The sequence below is a fragment of the Monodelphis domestica genome, chromosome 7 (genome assembly GCF_027887165.1).
Source record: "Monodelphis domestica isolate mMonDom1 chromosome 7, mMonDom1.pri, whole genome shotgun sequence".
NCBI lineage: Eukaryota > Metazoa > Chordata > Mammalia > Didelphimorphia > Didelphidae > Monodelphis > Monodelphis domestica.
In genome coordinates, this window is record NC_077233.1 from 66,237,121 (window position 1) to 66,253,961 (window position 16,841).

Consider the following 16,841-nt stretch of genomic DNA (forward strand, 5'->3'; position numbering starts at 1 on the left):
AACATCCCATTTTCTACAGGAAGCCTTCCTCAAACCCTCTTAATTTCAGCACTTCCTTCTATTAATTATTTCCTATTATGTTATGCATGCTAATATATATGTAACCCAGATTGAATTGCTTGTCAGTTCCTGGAGTGGGGACGAGAAGAAGGGAGGAAGACAACATAAATTATATAACTTCAGAAAATTTATGTGGAAATTTATTATTAAAATAAAATAAAGCTAAAACATGAATAAATTATTTCCTATTTATCCTGTGTATAGTTTGATATATATATATATATGTGTATACATACATATATATATATATTTGTTTTCATGTTGTTCCCCCCCCCCCCACTATTGTGAGCTCCTTGAGGGCAAGGACAGTTTTTTGCTTCTTTTTTGTAGTCCCAATGCTAACTGAATGACTAATATGAGGGCAAATGAGATAAGTCCAAGGGAGAGTAAAGGACTGTAACAAATTTGAGGAGAAAATCACTGATAATTTTGTGGAAGAGATAGCTTCTGCATTGGGCTCTAAAGGCATAGGTGGGAGGGGAATATTTCAGGAATGGGGGACTGCATAGGTAGGACTAGAAAGCAGGACAGATGGAAGACCACTTGGTTCTGGAGTCAGAGGATCTGGGATCCAAATCAGCCTCTTATATTTACTACCCACGTGCCTTTGAGTAAGTAACTTTTCCCTTCAGAGGCTTCAGTTTCCTTCTCTTTGGATTAGACAGCCTTGTAGATGCATTCCAACTGTAAATCTGATTCTATGATGGAGTAGATGGGAGTGGGAATAGAGTTTGTCTGGGACAGGAAGCACAAAGCAATGTAGGGCTGTTGGATGCAACATATGACTTCATGAGCTGATTCTGCCCTGCTCTCTGAGCCATGAATTGCCTGAGGGGGTTCAATCATATACTACTCCTCAGCTTCTAGCTGGTGCTGCTTCTCCCAGGCTATGGATTTCTGTTGTTAGGTGACATCTTCTCCAGGCTTTGTCTCCCACCTTCTGCCCCTTGTAGGTACCCCTGCGCCATGTTGCTACGTGGGTGACAGCAGACTGCAATCTCCTCACCTCAGATAAAGACCCTTTATTATTATTACTACTTCGGTAGTTCTCTTTAATTGAGGTTGACAGGCAAAGATAGAGAGGTGGGTTGGAATCAAAGCAAGGAGGGCTTTGAATGCTAGAATAAGAAGTTTATACCTTATTTAGTGGTCAGTGGAAAGCCCTAGAGGTTGTTAAAGTAGAGGAACAACATCAGTGTAACATGTCCCTAGGTATGCTATAACAGTTCTTGAAAATGATAAGCATTTACTTTCCCCAGGGCACTGAGATCTGGTCCAGCTCTCTCCAGCCAGCATCGCTGATGAACCTGTTGACTATACCTGAACATCAGCTGATCATCACCACGGATGAGCATGGGACTATCAAAGTGTGGGATGGACAGACTGGGAAGGAGCAGTTCACCTTCACTACAGCCTCTACCTGGTGTAATATGGTGATCTGTGGAACGCCGGATAAGCCCTTCTTGATAGTAAGTAGACTTGGGAGATACTTGACTTTGAACAAGTTATTTTCTCTGTATGTGCTTGCTTCCTTATCTATAAAATGATGAATTAACCAGCTTGTGGGTTCTTAGCCTTCTTTGTGTCCTGAACTGCACTGTGGGTAGTCTGGTGACTCCTATAGACCCCTTCTCAGAATAATGTTTTTAAATGCATAAAATAATATCCATAGAAATTGGATAAACAAAAATTGGAAAAACAAAAAAATCAAAGGCTAGGGGGAAAAAGATGTATTTTTTCCCATTTAAGTTCCCAGTGTACCCCCTCCACCTAGCTGTAACCACAGATTCTCTGGGGTTCTGAAGAACCCAGGTAAGAATCCTAGAATTAGAGCATCTTTAATATCCCTTTCAACTCCTACAATGTACTCTAAGGACATTTCAAACTCCAGAATTCTGTGCTCCAAGGTCACTCCTAGTTCTTGTGCCTTGTGTTGTGAGGCCCCTTCTAATTCTGTGCTCTAATACCCTTTTTAGTTTTGATGGTCTATATTCTGAAGCACGTTCTAGCATTAACATTCTACTTCTAAGGTCCTTTCTGGTTCTCATATTCTGTGTTATAAGACCTTTTCTAGTTCTAACATTCTATGTTCTAAGGTTCCTTCTGATGCTGGCATTGTATGTTCTATGACCCTTCCAGTTCTGATATTCAATTTTTGGTTTTAAAAGATTGCTCTGTTGCAAAAATGAACAATATGAAAATGGGCATCAAGTGATAACATTTGTATAACCCAGGGGAATTGTTTATAGGCTCTGGGAAGGGGGAGGGAGAGAAAATGAATTGTGTAAATATGGGAAAATATTAACTAAATTTTAAAAAATAAATAATAAACTAAAAAACTTAACATATCCTGATACACAAAGGCTTCCAAGCAAAAGTCGGTCATTATTAAGAAATGAGAGAGACCAAAGGTTTGTCAATTACTTGGAAGCCCCATATGTATGTATAAATATATTCATGTATACCATAGTTGTTCAGCCATTTCCCATCTAATGGACACTCACTTTTCCTCTCCTTTCTTTTATATGAAAAAATGTTGATTATTTGGGGCATATATGACACCTTTCTGCTTTTGAACTCCTTGGAGCAGATGACCAGCTATCAGATATTTGAATGAAAAAGTGAATATTTTAGACACCAGAATAGTTCTATGACAGTATATAAACATACACACAGTCTGTATCTTTCTATAGCCCTTCCAATGTTGAGTTTAGATCTTTTGTCATTTTTGTCAAATTGATGGGTGTGAAGTAAAGCCACAGAATTATTTTAGTTTGCATTTCTGTTATTACTTGTGATTTGTAGCAGTCTTTTATATGGTTGTATTTTTTAAATCTTACCTTCTATCTTAGAATACTAAGTATCAGTTCCAAGGCAGAAGAATTGTATGGGCTAGGCAATTGGAGTTAAATAACTTGCCCAAGGTCATACAAATAGGAGGTATCTTAGTGCAGATTTAAATCTGAGTCCTGCTGACTACAGGTCTGATGCTTTAGCTAATGTGTAACCTAGCTGCTCCTATGTGCTTATTACTAGTTTGCAATTCTTTGAATAACTTTCTTCAATTTTTTAAATTTTAATTTTCAGACATGTAAATTTCCTCTGAGAACTACTTTAACTTGCATAATATATGTTTTCAGTTTATAGCTTTCATAATGGGTGTTTTCTCCGTTATCATTAATATAATTATTGTTTCTATGACTCATAGGGACCCACTTATTACTTAGAATAGTATTTTTAAATCTCTACTTATATCTATATTTTGCTCATATTTTCTTTGTTCATTGCTATTGGTCAGGTTTGTATTTATTCATAATTCCTTAATAGCCCAGTACATGACCACTTTTTCAAATAAAAGTACCCAAGTTCCTCAAATAGATGTATTTTCTTTAATCCTATTCAGAAGTTGCCCTAGGTCAAACAAATCTTATTTTTCCAACAACCCTTACTGCTTTATATTGTCCCTCTTATTTTTTTTTCTGTTGGATTTATCCATTTGAGAGAGGAATGTGAGTTTCCTACTCATATTGCATTACTATTAATGTACTTCTATACTTCATCCAACCTTTCTTTTAAGTACATAGGCACAATGGCATTTGGTGCATTTGGATTTAACTATGACATTTTTCACTGCCTGGTATATTTAAGCATAATATTACTTCTGCATTTCTCTTGAGAGCACTCATTTTTGTTGCTGCCTTATCTGAAAACATGATTGCAACTGCTGAAATAGAATGGTCTGAAGAATAATATATTTTGTTGTATTCACTCATTTTCATCCTGTATGTTTTAAATGACTCTACTTAAGCATAGTTTCTCAGTATTATTCTACTACTACAAAATGCATTTGTTAATAAGGGACCATATTTTCTATGAAATGTTAATTTACTTCTTCCTCTATTCTTCTTATTTTTTTTGCTGTCTTTTGCTCTTTAGTATTTTTGTCTCATTGATGCTTTCTTTGCCTTCTCAACGTCTATTATAGAATGCCCGAGGTTTAAATGTTTTTTGGAGTTTCTGTAGTCTTTTTCCTACTTGTTATTTTTTAAAATACATTTTTATTGCTATATTTCATTTTTACATCATTTCTATGTCCTTTGTTTTTTGGTTCTGCTTATTTCACTTTTCATCAGTTAATCAGAAGCCTTTTCTTGCTTCTCAGTATTCAAAATATTCATTCTTTCTAATATTATGTGTTGTAAGGATATAGGATTATATAAGCTTAAATAAACTGTTGTTTGTTATAATTATAGGTTTTACCCATTATTTTAGTATAGTCATTTTCACACGTTAGTATTCTATTATGTTTAAATACTACAGTTTGTTTAGTCATTCCCAAACAAATGGATATCTATTTTGTTTCCAGTTCTTTGCTACTATGAAATATGCTATTAAAAATACTTTGTTATAAATAGGGTTTTTCTTTTTATCAGTTGTCTCTCTAGGGTACATGCCTAGCAGTGAGATCTCTGACCCAAAGGCTATAAATGTTATCATCACTTTCTTTACCTAGTTTCAAATCACTTCCAGGATAGTGGGACCAGTTCAGAGCTCCACTAACAATGTATTTGTGTGACAATCTGTTCACAGTACCTTTAAGATTTTATTATTTTTATCTTTTGTCATCTTTGCTTGTTTGGGCATGATGGGAAACATCAAAGGTGGCTCTGAATGCAGTAGCACTGAGTCTGGAGTCAGAAAGACGAGTTCAAATTTAGACTTAGACACTTACTAGATGTGTGACTACAGGCAAGTGAATTAATCCCGTTTGCTTTAATTTCTTCATCTGTAAAATAAGGATAATAATGCTAGTCAGCTCCCAGAATTTCTGTGAGGATCAAATGAGATAATAATTGTGAAGTGCTTAGCACAGTGCCTGGTACATAGTGCTATATAAATGTTAGTTAGCTGTTACCATTATTTTTCTTATTTATTATATAGTATTTTTCATATGGTTGTTAATAGTTTATTCCTCTTTTAAGAACTGTTTTTTATCTCTGACCATTTTTCTATTGGAAAATGACTTTTTTGTCTTAACATTTGTTTGTTATCTACATATCTTATCAGATTTTTATCAGAAATATCCATGACTATTTGATTTCTTATCCTGGTTGCATTAAGTTTATTCATCAAAATTTCATCTAACCAAAATGATCCCTTTATCTTTTGTAGTTGCCTCTATCCTTTGGTTAAGAATTAGCCATAGCTAGGGAAAGCATCTGATCTAATTCTCATCTAATTTTTTATAATGTGATCTTTAATATTTAAATTGCATATTCATTTTGTTTATTATGGTAGATGACATAAGATGTTGATCTAATCTAATTTTTATCAGTGTTTTTTCTAGTTTTCCTAGCAATTCTTGTTAAATACAAAGTTCTTCCCTAGTTATTGTATGTTGGGGATTTTTTACTCTGGATCATTAGATTCAATTGTTTCAGATTCTTCCTTATCTAACCTGTTCCATTGATCTATTTTTAACCAATATTTTTTATTTGAAATTTTTGATGATTATTTTTGAATATATTTTATCATTATAATATGATTTGAGGTCTCCAAATGCTATTATCTCTTCACTTCTGCTTTTTCTCATTATTTCCCTTGATATTCCTCATCTTTTATTATTATTTTGCCTAGCCCTGCAAAATATCCCTTTACTAGTTTGATAGATATATCATTGAAATCTGTATATTAATCTTGGTAATATTGTCATTTTTTTATATTGGCATAGCCTTGGCATTATCACTTAATATCCACTCGGTTATATGAGTCATTCTTTATTTCTTTAAGGAGCATTTGGCGATTGTAAGTACACAGGAACTGAGAGGACTTTTACAGATTCATGTCCTAATTTTTATGCTTTTTGTAATTACTGAAGATCAGTATTTCTGGATTTTGCTCATCTTTTCTTGTTGCTATATAGAAATGTTGTTGCTTTTGTGAGTTTATTTTGTAACCTGTTACTTTATTGAAGCTATTAAATAATATCAATTACTTTCATTACTGCCCCCCTAAGATTTTCTAAGTAATACATCATATATCACCAGTTTTTTCCTCTTCACCAATCTTTATGCCTTTAATTTCTTTCACTTGTTTTACTGCTATTGCTTGTATTTCTAGATGAGGCCAAATGTGTGGAGAAAGGGATTGCCCTTACTTTGTTTTAGAAAGCTTCCAATATTTCCCCCTTGCAAATTGTTAGTTGTTCTACATCCTTCTCTGGTAATCTGGCATCTCCATAAATCCAAATCCCATCCTCAGGAACCATTTTCTTAACTAGCTATTCATTAAGATTTTTGTTATTTTGTTTTGGTTTAGGACAAAGCTGACAGTAGCCAATAAGCATAAACTAAGAGGTTATGGTGTGTGATCTCAGATGCCATAAACATATTTCTACTGTAAGATTAGGCTCCTACTTAGCTGCTTTGTGAGTTCTGTTTATTCCCACCACATTATAGACATCTCTACTTTTTCCTCTTTTTAGGTAGCCCTTAAGGAAGGTGTGATTTTTACCTTAACAATTCCATGCTTGACAGAGGTGTCCCGAATTATTGCATTTCAAGATTGTAATATGGATTTGCTACGCCGCTCACCTGACAAGAACTGGATTTTAGTTGGCTCCCCGGAGACTCCAGATATTTCGGCAAAGGTAAAGCTTTCTCTGAGAAATGTCTCCCCTGGATTGTAGAGCCTAAAATACTGATGACATGCTAAGGGAATAGGGTCCAACCTTTGTTTCACTTCAATCCAGTACACTGTTATTAGTACCTACTTTGTCCGAGGCCCATTGTTTTATGATGGGAACCAGGAGCTTGAAGTACTCTAAAGAAAACAGAAGTACTTTACTTGTTAGAAAATAAGTGCAACAGAGAAGTCTGACAGAGGTACAGATCTGTTCTGGCCTAGAATTGTTCCTAAGGGTCTGCTAGCCTCCAAGCTGTCTTTTCCCAAGGGAAAATGAGTCCTTTATTGTGAGTTACTGGAGAGTTACTGAGAGGCAGTGTGAGGAGGAAATAAGCCTTCAACACTTGAAGATGTGGTTTCAAGTTCTGTCTCTGACAATTACTGGGCAGTGTGACTCGGGACATAATCCTTAACCTTTCAGTGTTTTAGGCATCTCTCTAAGTCTTTATTGGCAAGGGCTAGGCAATAGGAGTTAAGTGACTTGCCCAAGGTCTGAGGTCAATTTTGAACCCAAGTCTTCCTAACTCCAGTCCTGGCATTCTCTCCACTGTGCTACCTAGCTGCCCCTTTCTGTCTTTTTGAAATCATTTGTTTTCCTCATTTCTTATAGCACAATAATATTCCATCTCATTCACATTGTACAGCTTATTCAATAGTTCCTCAGGTATTGGCTCTTCTCTTAATTTCCAACTTTTTACTATCACAAAAAAGAGCTGCTGTAAACATTTTTGTATCTAGAAGATCTTTTCCTCTTTCTTTCCTCTCTTTTGAGTATAGATTGGCAATGATATAGCTGGGTCAAAGCCACTCTTTAGTAACTTTTTGTGTATAATTACAAATTGCTTTCCAGAATGGTTGTACCCATCACCCAAGTCCACCTACAGTACATCAGTGTGCCTGTTTTCACACAGCCTCTTCAGTATTTATTTTTCTTTTTTGTCATTGCTATTCTGATGGACATAATATGGAATCTCAAAATCGTTTTAGTTTGCAGTTCTCTAACTAGTGGTGTTTTGGAGCATGTTTTCCCCTGTGGCTATAAAAAGACAGGGTTTCATCCCTTGGGAATTGCTTGTTCATATCCTGAGACCATTTTATCAATTGGTAGAGTCTTTTTCATAGATTTAACACAATTTCTTCTATAACTTGGAAATGAGATCTTTTTTTCTGAGATATTTACTACATTGATATTATCTCAATTGTTTCCTTCGTTAGATTTGTTTTGAAAAAAAGTTTTTATGTAATCAAAATTATCTATTTTAATGTTCTCTGATTTTTTATTTCTTATTTGGGCATGAACTTTTCTCCTATACACATATCTGATAGGTAATTTTTTTCTATGCCTCTTGAATTTGTTTATGATGTGACTTTTTTATATTTAGATCCTCTATCTATTTGGACCTTCTTTTTGTATAAGATGTGAGATGTTGGTATAAATCTAATTTTTTTCCATATTGCTGTCCAGTTTTCATCAGATAAGTCAGTCTTTACCCCAGTGTTTATTTTAATACGAGGATATTAGATTCATTTATTTCTGTATGTTGTATACCTAATCTGATTCCTGAGGACTGATAATGACACAGGCTACCCATTACAAGGTGAAGAGGGATTTAGAGTGCAGAATGAGGCATAAGTGGCTCTATTTTTCAGAGAGAGAGAGAGATTAATGTATATTGGGAGAATTTGTTTTGCTTGACCATGCATATTTCTTTAGAAGAATTTCACTTTTTTCCCAGTGGGGTGAGGGATGGAAGGATGGATGGGAGAAAGAAAAAACAAATTTTTGTTAATCATTTTAAATTAGTGAGGTGTGGGGATTGAACTCCAGATGTAAAATGTTTTACTTTCAGGTGAGATCACTGTATTATTAATTTTAATTAATTGTTTTCCCTTGTTAAATGAAACTCCTTCTGAAGTAGAAGTGATTTGTAGATGCCACAGAAAAACAACACCCATCAATAAAACTAAAAGTATAAAAATGGGGGTGGGAAGCACTCCTATTTGGGGAAGATAGCACATACAGGGGGCTAGGAGGAGGCTGGCACATATGTGGCATGCTTTGGAAATGGCCAGGAAGTGATGAGGATGCCTCTTTCTGGGTAACATCAGTGAAAGGCTTTCCTAACAGAGCTCAGAGTCCCAAGAGCAGAGTATATGTTTCTGAGAGAGAGGAATGAAGAAAGTTAAAATATCTGATATGGTTTAGAAATATATCAACCAATAAACATTAATTAAGCTCCTACTATGTGCCAAGCACTGTGCTAAGCACTGGGAGTAGAAAAAGAGACAAATGATATTTCTTGCCCTCAAGGAGCTCACAAAACGGGAGATAAAAAAATTTGGACAGCCATTGTCGGTAGTATTATGGAGTCCATCAGGGAAAAGATGCTGGTCGTGAAGTGGTATGGGCCCAAGTCGAGAATAGAAAACATTAATTTGTAATGAATCCCGTCAGCCCAGATATATGCTTTTTTTTCCCCCCTAGTAGTGTTTCCAGCTCATGAGTAGGAATGGAGATCGTAAACGATAGGAGGAATCCAGAATCGGGGCCTGGAAAATGGAGTGGTAATAGGAAAACGAGACAAGGCATCGAAGGGTTGAGAGCAGTGTAAAGGGGAATTAGCTACAGAGTGGAGATTTTGATGGGATGAAAGTGAGACCAGTGGAAGGTGATGAAGAGGGGGGAACAGAGGGGTGGAATGACTAGAGCTTACTGTGAGGTTGAAGGCTGGGTTTAGAAGGGATGAGGTACAGGGTGAACTGGAAGGACAGGAAGTTATGGTCAGATACAGAAGTTCTGGATTGTAAAAGTGGAATGCTGTGGGTTATGATGGGAATCAGTGGTCTTATCTTCCCTGTGTGTGGCAGGGCAGATCATAGGAGCTATTAAGGAAATGGATAGTCTGCAAGGGGATTTGAGTGTACACCATCAAGAGTAAGGGCAAAGTTTGAAGTAGAAAAGAAGACTGTGAGGGAGGTAAACGAGAAAGGAGGCAGAATGACTTGGGGAGACAACAGTCCCCTGGATCGTTTGCACTCCTGTGGAGCGAACTTTAGAGGAGGAGAGGTTCCTGAGTGAAGGGGGTAGAGGGAAAGCGTGTTAGTGAGCAAAAAGAAACTTGCCTGAAAAGTGGGGAGTGGCGGTATTACCTCTAAGGTTCCCGACAACTCCTAAGTTCTGTGACTGTAATTTGACTTTTTTTCCCTGGACAAGACCAAGTCATTGCCATAACAGTAAAATCAGTCAATGCAACTCTTACTCTTGATCAGAACTTGCAATTTGGTGGTAGCACTGGTACAGGATGGTGTCCTATGGCCAGTGAAACAAAGATGGAACTAATTTTGGAAAAGTTACTGATTTCTCAGCAGTAAAACCATCCAATCCCATGTTTGTTCACCAGATGTGTCTATCAGACTCAGGGCTCTAACTAGCATGGAATATACGGGGCTTTGTCCCAGGCTACAGAAATCAAAGGTGGTCCACGCTACCAGGTAAATGTTGTTTTCTGGACCTGCTGTCTCCCTCAATGCTGTGTAGCAGCCAGTTGCACACCTGATTCGCTGCTACCATTAGGGTTCAAAGTTCTTCCTCTCCAACCCTTGTGGGAGAAAAGGCCAGCCAAAGCCTCCTTCAGATGAATTTGGCCCAGGCCCAGGTACACCAGGAATAGTTTCAGTTAAAACTTCAATGGTGTTTGTGATGTTTCTGCAGGTATTTCACATAGACTCCTTGACCAACTCATCTCAACATAAGCCTCTTTATATTTCCCTGCCTATTGGAGAATGTCAGGATGCCAGCTGGGCACCCAAAGAGGCAGCCAGGCTAATAGTGCTGCATGAAGATAGAAGAACCAGACATTTGTCTATTACCACTTTTGATTTATCATTGAAACCATGCAGGAATAAAGTGGAAATTCTGGGTAAGCCTCACCCTTTCCCCAAACTGTATGCTTTACTCCTGATAACAAGTAAAAGATTTATACTTATCTTTCACTAATGAAAAACTACATACTATGTAGTAGAGAGGAAAGAATTCCGCTTTAGGAAGCAGGGACTTGGATTCTAGTATGGAGTGAGCCAGGAATTAGCTGCCTAACTCTTGGCACATCACTATTTCTCTGAGCCTCAATTTCTCCTTGGGTAAAATTAAAAGTTTGAATTTAAATGATCTCACATCACTACTAGCGCTGATTCTGAGTTGATTTAATAAATTGCCTGAAAAAAAATGAGGCAGTTAGGTGGTTCAGTGGATAGAGAGCCAGGCCTGGAGATGGGAGGTCCTGGGTTCAGATTTGGTCTTAGACATTTCCTGAGAAATCCCACTGCCCAGCCCTTACCACTCTTCTGCCCTGAAACTGATATTTAGAATCAATTCTAAAGCAGAAAGTAAGGGTTTAAAAAAACGAAAATATTTTGTTGCCATTAGCCAAAATCTGCCTTCCCATCCTCCTACTGCAACCACACATGCTTAATTAAGAATCTCTCCAAACCAAAATCCATTACAAACATATATAGCAAATCAAAAGAAACGTCCACAATAGCCATGTTTATTAGTTGTTCTAGGACTGACAATTTTTAAATGCCCAAAGCTTTAGCTAACATAGTAAGATCTTTGTCATTTTTGTGTTTTGCTTTTGTTTTTGATGAGAAAAGCACAACAGGTTGCAAATTTCATAGTACCAGAGTTCAGTAGGAGGCCTCATATCCTGGAAAGCCATGGTGCCGACATCATTCTTCTAGGATGTGGTTCAGAGCTGATCATCTTTTCATTGACTGGCAGCCTGTTGGCATCCTTTCAAGACCATCACCAGTCAATCACATCTATATGGGTGGTATGATTATTCAGGTACTCAACCATCATTCTCCTTTTTCTTTTTTTTAATCTTGGGTTAAGTCACTCTTCCTCTCTTCTCATTTTAAGGACCGTTTCCGCGTTATCACCTCCTCCTGGGACATCTCTCTACGAGTATACACGTGGAAAAGGGAAAAGAACACCGTTGTTCTGAAGAGCTGCTATCACTTACTGGGGGGATCTCACATGTGGTCCTGGTAATTTCTCATTGTCTATTTCCCTATGTAGAAAATGGGTGTTAACTAAAAATAACTACCTATCAGAATTGATGTGAAGATAAGATGATAAGAAAGAGCTTTGAAAAATTTTAAATGTGGACACCTAGCTGGCTTAGTGGATTGAGAGCCAGACCTAGAGACAGGAGGTCCTGGGATCAAATCTGGCCTCAGATACTTCTTAGCTGGATGACCCTGGGCAAGTCACTTAGCCCTTACTGCTCTTATGCCTTGGAACCAATATGCTATATTGAATATAAGACAGAAGGCAAGAGTTAAAAAAAATTTAAATGTCCTAGAATTTATTACTAATAACCATTTCCAAAGCACTCTAGGGTTTCCTTGGTGTCTGTTCTTGTGGGGTCAGCCTGGATAGCAAGGTCGGTATTTGCAAAAAACAAAAAAAAAATGAGGGATTCAGTTATGCAAGGTGATGCAGACCTCCGGACAGACACCCTTGAAACATCAGCCAGACCTAATGGCTATGAAGCTGAATAAATCTGTTGAAAGTGGGAAGTCCTTTGGGATAATTAAAATCTACTGCTTCCTGCCTTTATTCCCACATTTATTGAGCTGTAACCTGGGGCACTTTTGTGTATGGTTCAGGTGCCCTTTACAGCAACTTCAAGGAACTGCCTTCAATTATTTGGAGGCTTTGGAATTTCATTGCATTGAATTTTGCTTAAAGCCAGGATCCCCTAGGAAAAGGAACAAGATCTTGTAAGAGTGTTTGGGATCACCTCATGGGTTTTTATATAAACCTTGAAATTTCAGTTCTTTGGAATATTCATTTTGATACTCTGAAGCACTGTGGAATGCTGTTTTTCATTTGAATGAATACCACCTTAGTTACTGAACCAGTGAACCTTATAAATTCAATAGAAAGCAGGCCTTTGTTTGGCAAAAATCCAGTGAGTGAGTGCTCCTTGGCATTTTAGTGCCTAAAATTGGATGTAGGAGTATAAAAGGTTTTGATTGCTACTTAGTCTGAAACATCCCAATAATGCTTCTTATTCCCCATAGCCACTTGGATTCTCAAAAATCTCACATTTAGTGACCCAGGTAGCTATCAAGGGCCAAGAACTCTTTGGAAAGATGAAATTGTCTTTAGAGACACAACTCACTCCAAAGGGTCACTGGTAACAAACAAGAGTTTACTCTTATTCCCTTATTTTCATTTACGAACATTTTCTCTTTTCTTTCTGTAGTGGACTCGGAGAAGTGGCATGTGACAACATAAGCATCGTGGCTGTGGAGTCCAAAAAAAATGGCAAAAGTCTTTTAAGGGCATATTCCTTTAATCTCTAACATATGTAAGAAGATAATGGTTATAAATAATTGTCTCTCCGTTCTGCCTTTAGAAAAGAACATTAAAAATTATAAAACGTTTGACCAATAATTGGAAGGCAAGTGTGATGACATTCACTTAACAAGTATTTGCTTTTGTAGTATAGCTAAGGCTCTGAAACTTTCTAATAGGGTATGTAAAGAATTACATAGTTATATCTCCATAGCTTGTGTAAACAAGAGTTACTTAAGCATGTACCTATGTGGTTGAATTCTTAGTCATTTTTTTCTTCATTTTAATCTGAATCTATACAAATTGGACATTTAAAAGTATGTAACATGATAAATGCCTTCTGTTTTAAGGGCTAGATCTAGTATTCATTGAGATCCGTATGCAAACTCAGCACTCCCTTCTTCAATAGGGCAATGGATATTTCAATTACTGGAGGTTCTTTTTGTTAAGGGAAAGAACAACTGGCCATTACCCACTTTAAAAGAGTTTACTAAGCATGCTAATGTGATGGTTCCAACTGCCTCACTCCAGTACATTTACCAAACACTTGACCCACAAAGTTGCCTAGGTATTGTAAGTGATGCATTTTTGCTGCCAAGTTCTCTTTAAAATGCCTGGGAAAGAAGCCTGTCTTCTGATTTCTCCTTGCAAGATTTTCCTAATCTCATTTAATATGAAAGCAGCCCAGGAATGGAAGAGTTTGAATGTGAGCTGCAATGATGTTTATATATAAAGGTAGGCTTTCTCTTGGCCAAGAAGAACCTGATGCTTTTTCTCTTCTTTAGGTTAAATTTAACTCCTGAAGCCGTCACTACATCCCCCCATCTCTCCCCCACCCCCCAAAACATTTCTTTAGCATATTGCATAAAACAGCATTATTCCACTCTCAGTAAGATACAGAGTGAGTAGCTTTTCTAGTCAGAGGGGCTGGTTTACATGTATATATTTACATAATTTTACACCATTCTTCTGTAGCAAGTTAAACTGTAAGGTTTACCATTGCTGGTTTTCAGTCCTGGAGTTAAGATGTTCATTTTGGTCGTCACACAGGTCTCCTTCAGCTGTCTTTATTTAATTGTTCTCATCTCCTATCTGTGGCTGTCCTGGCTCTTCTTTTCTTTCTGTCTTGCTTGGTGAGCTCATCAGTTCACATGGGTCCCACTGTCTCCATACAGATTATATACCCAGTCTTATTCAGACTTGTATATCTGGTCCTGAGTTACAGATCCAAATCATCAACTGCTTCTTAGACGGCCAAGTGAATTCCCCAAAGCAGCTCAAGCACTTACAAACTTTTTCTTTCCCTCTAAGACCTTCCTATCTCCCCTGCTTCCCTTTTTACCTACAAGAGCACCCCCATCTTCCTGTTCCCCAGGTTCAGAACCCCAGTCATCCTTGACTCATTTGCATTCATCCCACATATCAAATCTGTTCAGTTGTTTTTAACTTTCATTTCTCATCTCTCTTCCACTCATGCAACTACCACCCCTTGTAGAGACCTCTCATCTTTACTAAATTCAGGGGTTGGTAAACTTGCAACCTGCTTGGTCCTCTATCTGTTTTTGTAAGGTCTATGTGAAGTCAGAAAAGGTCTAACATTTTAAAATAAAGTTTTATTGCACTTAATAATGTAAAAACCCATTCTTAGTTTGCAGGCTATCCAAAAAAATGAACCATTGAGGGTAAGGGAGTTTGCCGATTCCCATAATTTGGTCTTCCTGCCTTGCTTCTCCCCATTCCAACCTGTCTTCCATACAAGTCATCATCCCCTCATTCACAAACTCCCGTGGTTCCCTATTGCTTTTCAGGATCAAATAGTAGAAACTTCTCTAGTCAGCATTTAAAGAGCTTAGCCCTTTTCTATATGCATAGGTCATCTTCTCAAATCTTAGACTCTTAGCTTCCCAGGATGCAAGAGACCTTATCCAGTTCTCCTAGCCCCCCATTTGCTTTTATCTAATTTTATCTAACATGTATATAGTTATGTCTCCATTAGAACTGAGCAGACTACTCTTGCCTCACTTTGTATCACCAGTGTTTAGTACTAGTACTGTCCCTAAAATGCAGTAAGCACTTACTAAATGACTGACATTTAGAAAATACTGGAGGGAGGGGCCATAACTAAAAAAAAAATCAATAAACCTTTAGCTCATGTGAGCGAGTGGGACCTTGAAAGCTTTTTGGTCCAAATAGTCAACATTAAAGACCTTACATCCATTAGTGACAATGGATTTATATACTGCTAGGACTGAGGTAGCCAACACAATGTTGGGCATCATCAAAAAAGGAAGCAGAAACTAAGAATCGTCCTGTTGTGTGAAATACTGCTCCTAACTTGAAAACTTTGAATGCTGGGAAAAGGCATGAACACTTCTTGAAAGACCTCAAAAGATAATTCTAGATTTAATAGGGGTAGAGTATATGAGAAGAGCAAAGTCATATTAAAAGAGAGCAAACCTGGACTTGTCAAACAATTCTAGTATGTTCAAAGAATAGGAATTCCTCAATATTTAAAGTAGGGCAGAGTGCTTTGGGGAAACAACTACCATTTCACTTTGTAGGTAAAGCACGTATTCATATGGTACTTACACAGAAATGAAAACAAATGCCTATGATGAAAACATTTAGCTGACATCAGGAATATTTACATAGGGTTCAACAGAAGAATCATTGGCTCACATTTTTCTTTTCCTTTTTAAGAAAGAGACATTGATTATGGTACTGCAGTACAGTGGGTGGAATATTATAATTGGGAGTTAGAAAGACCTGGGTTTAAATTCTAATGGTAGCTGAGACCATGAGCAAATCACAACCTAGCCAAACCCCACTTTCCTAAATTTTAAAATCCAGATTAATTTGTGGTTTCTAATTCAGGATTATGATAGGGCTTAAAAGAAAAAAAGTACTATGCCACTTGCTTTTCTCATTGTGCATTCCCAATTCATTGATCTGATCTATATTTTGATATAAGCTTTTAGATACAAATTTTCCTCTACCGTATCCTACAGGTTTTGGTATGTTGTCTCATCATTCTCCTGAATAAAATGATCCATTCTTTGTTAGTCTCCAATTAATTTTTACTATGCTTGTATGGTCCCTCGTTTTTATTGCATTGTGGTCTGAAAAGGGTACACTTAATATTTCTGCTTTTTTTGCATTGAAGTATAAGATTTTCAGGCCCTAATATGTGATCAATGTTTTAAAAAGACCCTTACCCTCTGTCTTACAATCAATACTAAGTATTGGTTCCAAGGCAGAACGTAAAGGCTAGACAATTGGTATTAAGTGCCCCCAAGTGCCTTGGCCCAGAGTCACACAACTAAGAAGTCTGTCACAGACTGGACTTGAACCCAGCAACTTTGATCTCTAGGCCTGGGTCTCTACCATCTGAACCCCCTAGCCACCCTCATGGTCAATTTTTGTAAAGTTTATCATGTACCACTGAGAAAAAGGTATATTCCTCTATTCCCATTCAGTTCTCTCTAGATAGCTATCAAATTTAGTTTATCTAAGATTCTGTTTATCTCTTCCATTTTTTGGTTAGTTTTATGTAATTCTGAGGGATAGGTTGAAGTTCTCTATTACCAGTCTTGCTGCATAAACCTGTAATTCATTTAGCTTTTCCTTTAAAATATGGATGCTATTAACACTTAGTGCATATATAGTATTGATGTTTCACTATCTGTGGTACCTTCTTTACGTTTCCCCGTTAATGAAATCTCTTTTATAA

At 37.1% G+C, this 16,841-nt stretch overlaps 1 protein-coding gene across 2 annotated transcripts in view; it reads left to right on the forward strand.

The window, feature by feature from the left end:
- FBXW12 (F-box and WD repeat domain containing 12) overlaps positions 1-16,168 on the forward strand; it is a 32,085-nt gene extending 15,917 nt beyond the window's left edge. For both annotated transcript variants that reach the window (XM_007500356.3, XM_056804791.1), the window contains exons 5-10: positions 1,320-1,529; positions 6,545-6,709; positions 10,457-10,664; positions 11,398-11,576; positions 11,666-11,793; positions 13,020-16,168. In XM_007500356.3, coding sequence (XP_007500418.1) covers positions 1,320-1,529; positions 6,545-6,709; positions 10,457-10,664; positions 11,398-11,576; positions 11,666-11,793; positions 13,020-13,119 — 990 coding nt within the window. In that variant the 3' untranslated portion in view covers positions 13,120-16,168. The remainder of the gene's footprint in view (positions 1-1,319; positions 1,530-6,544; positions 6,710-10,456; positions 10,665-11,397; positions 11,577-11,665; positions 11,794-13,019) is intronic.
- The last annotated feature ends 673 nt before the right edge of the window (positions 16,169-16,841 follow it).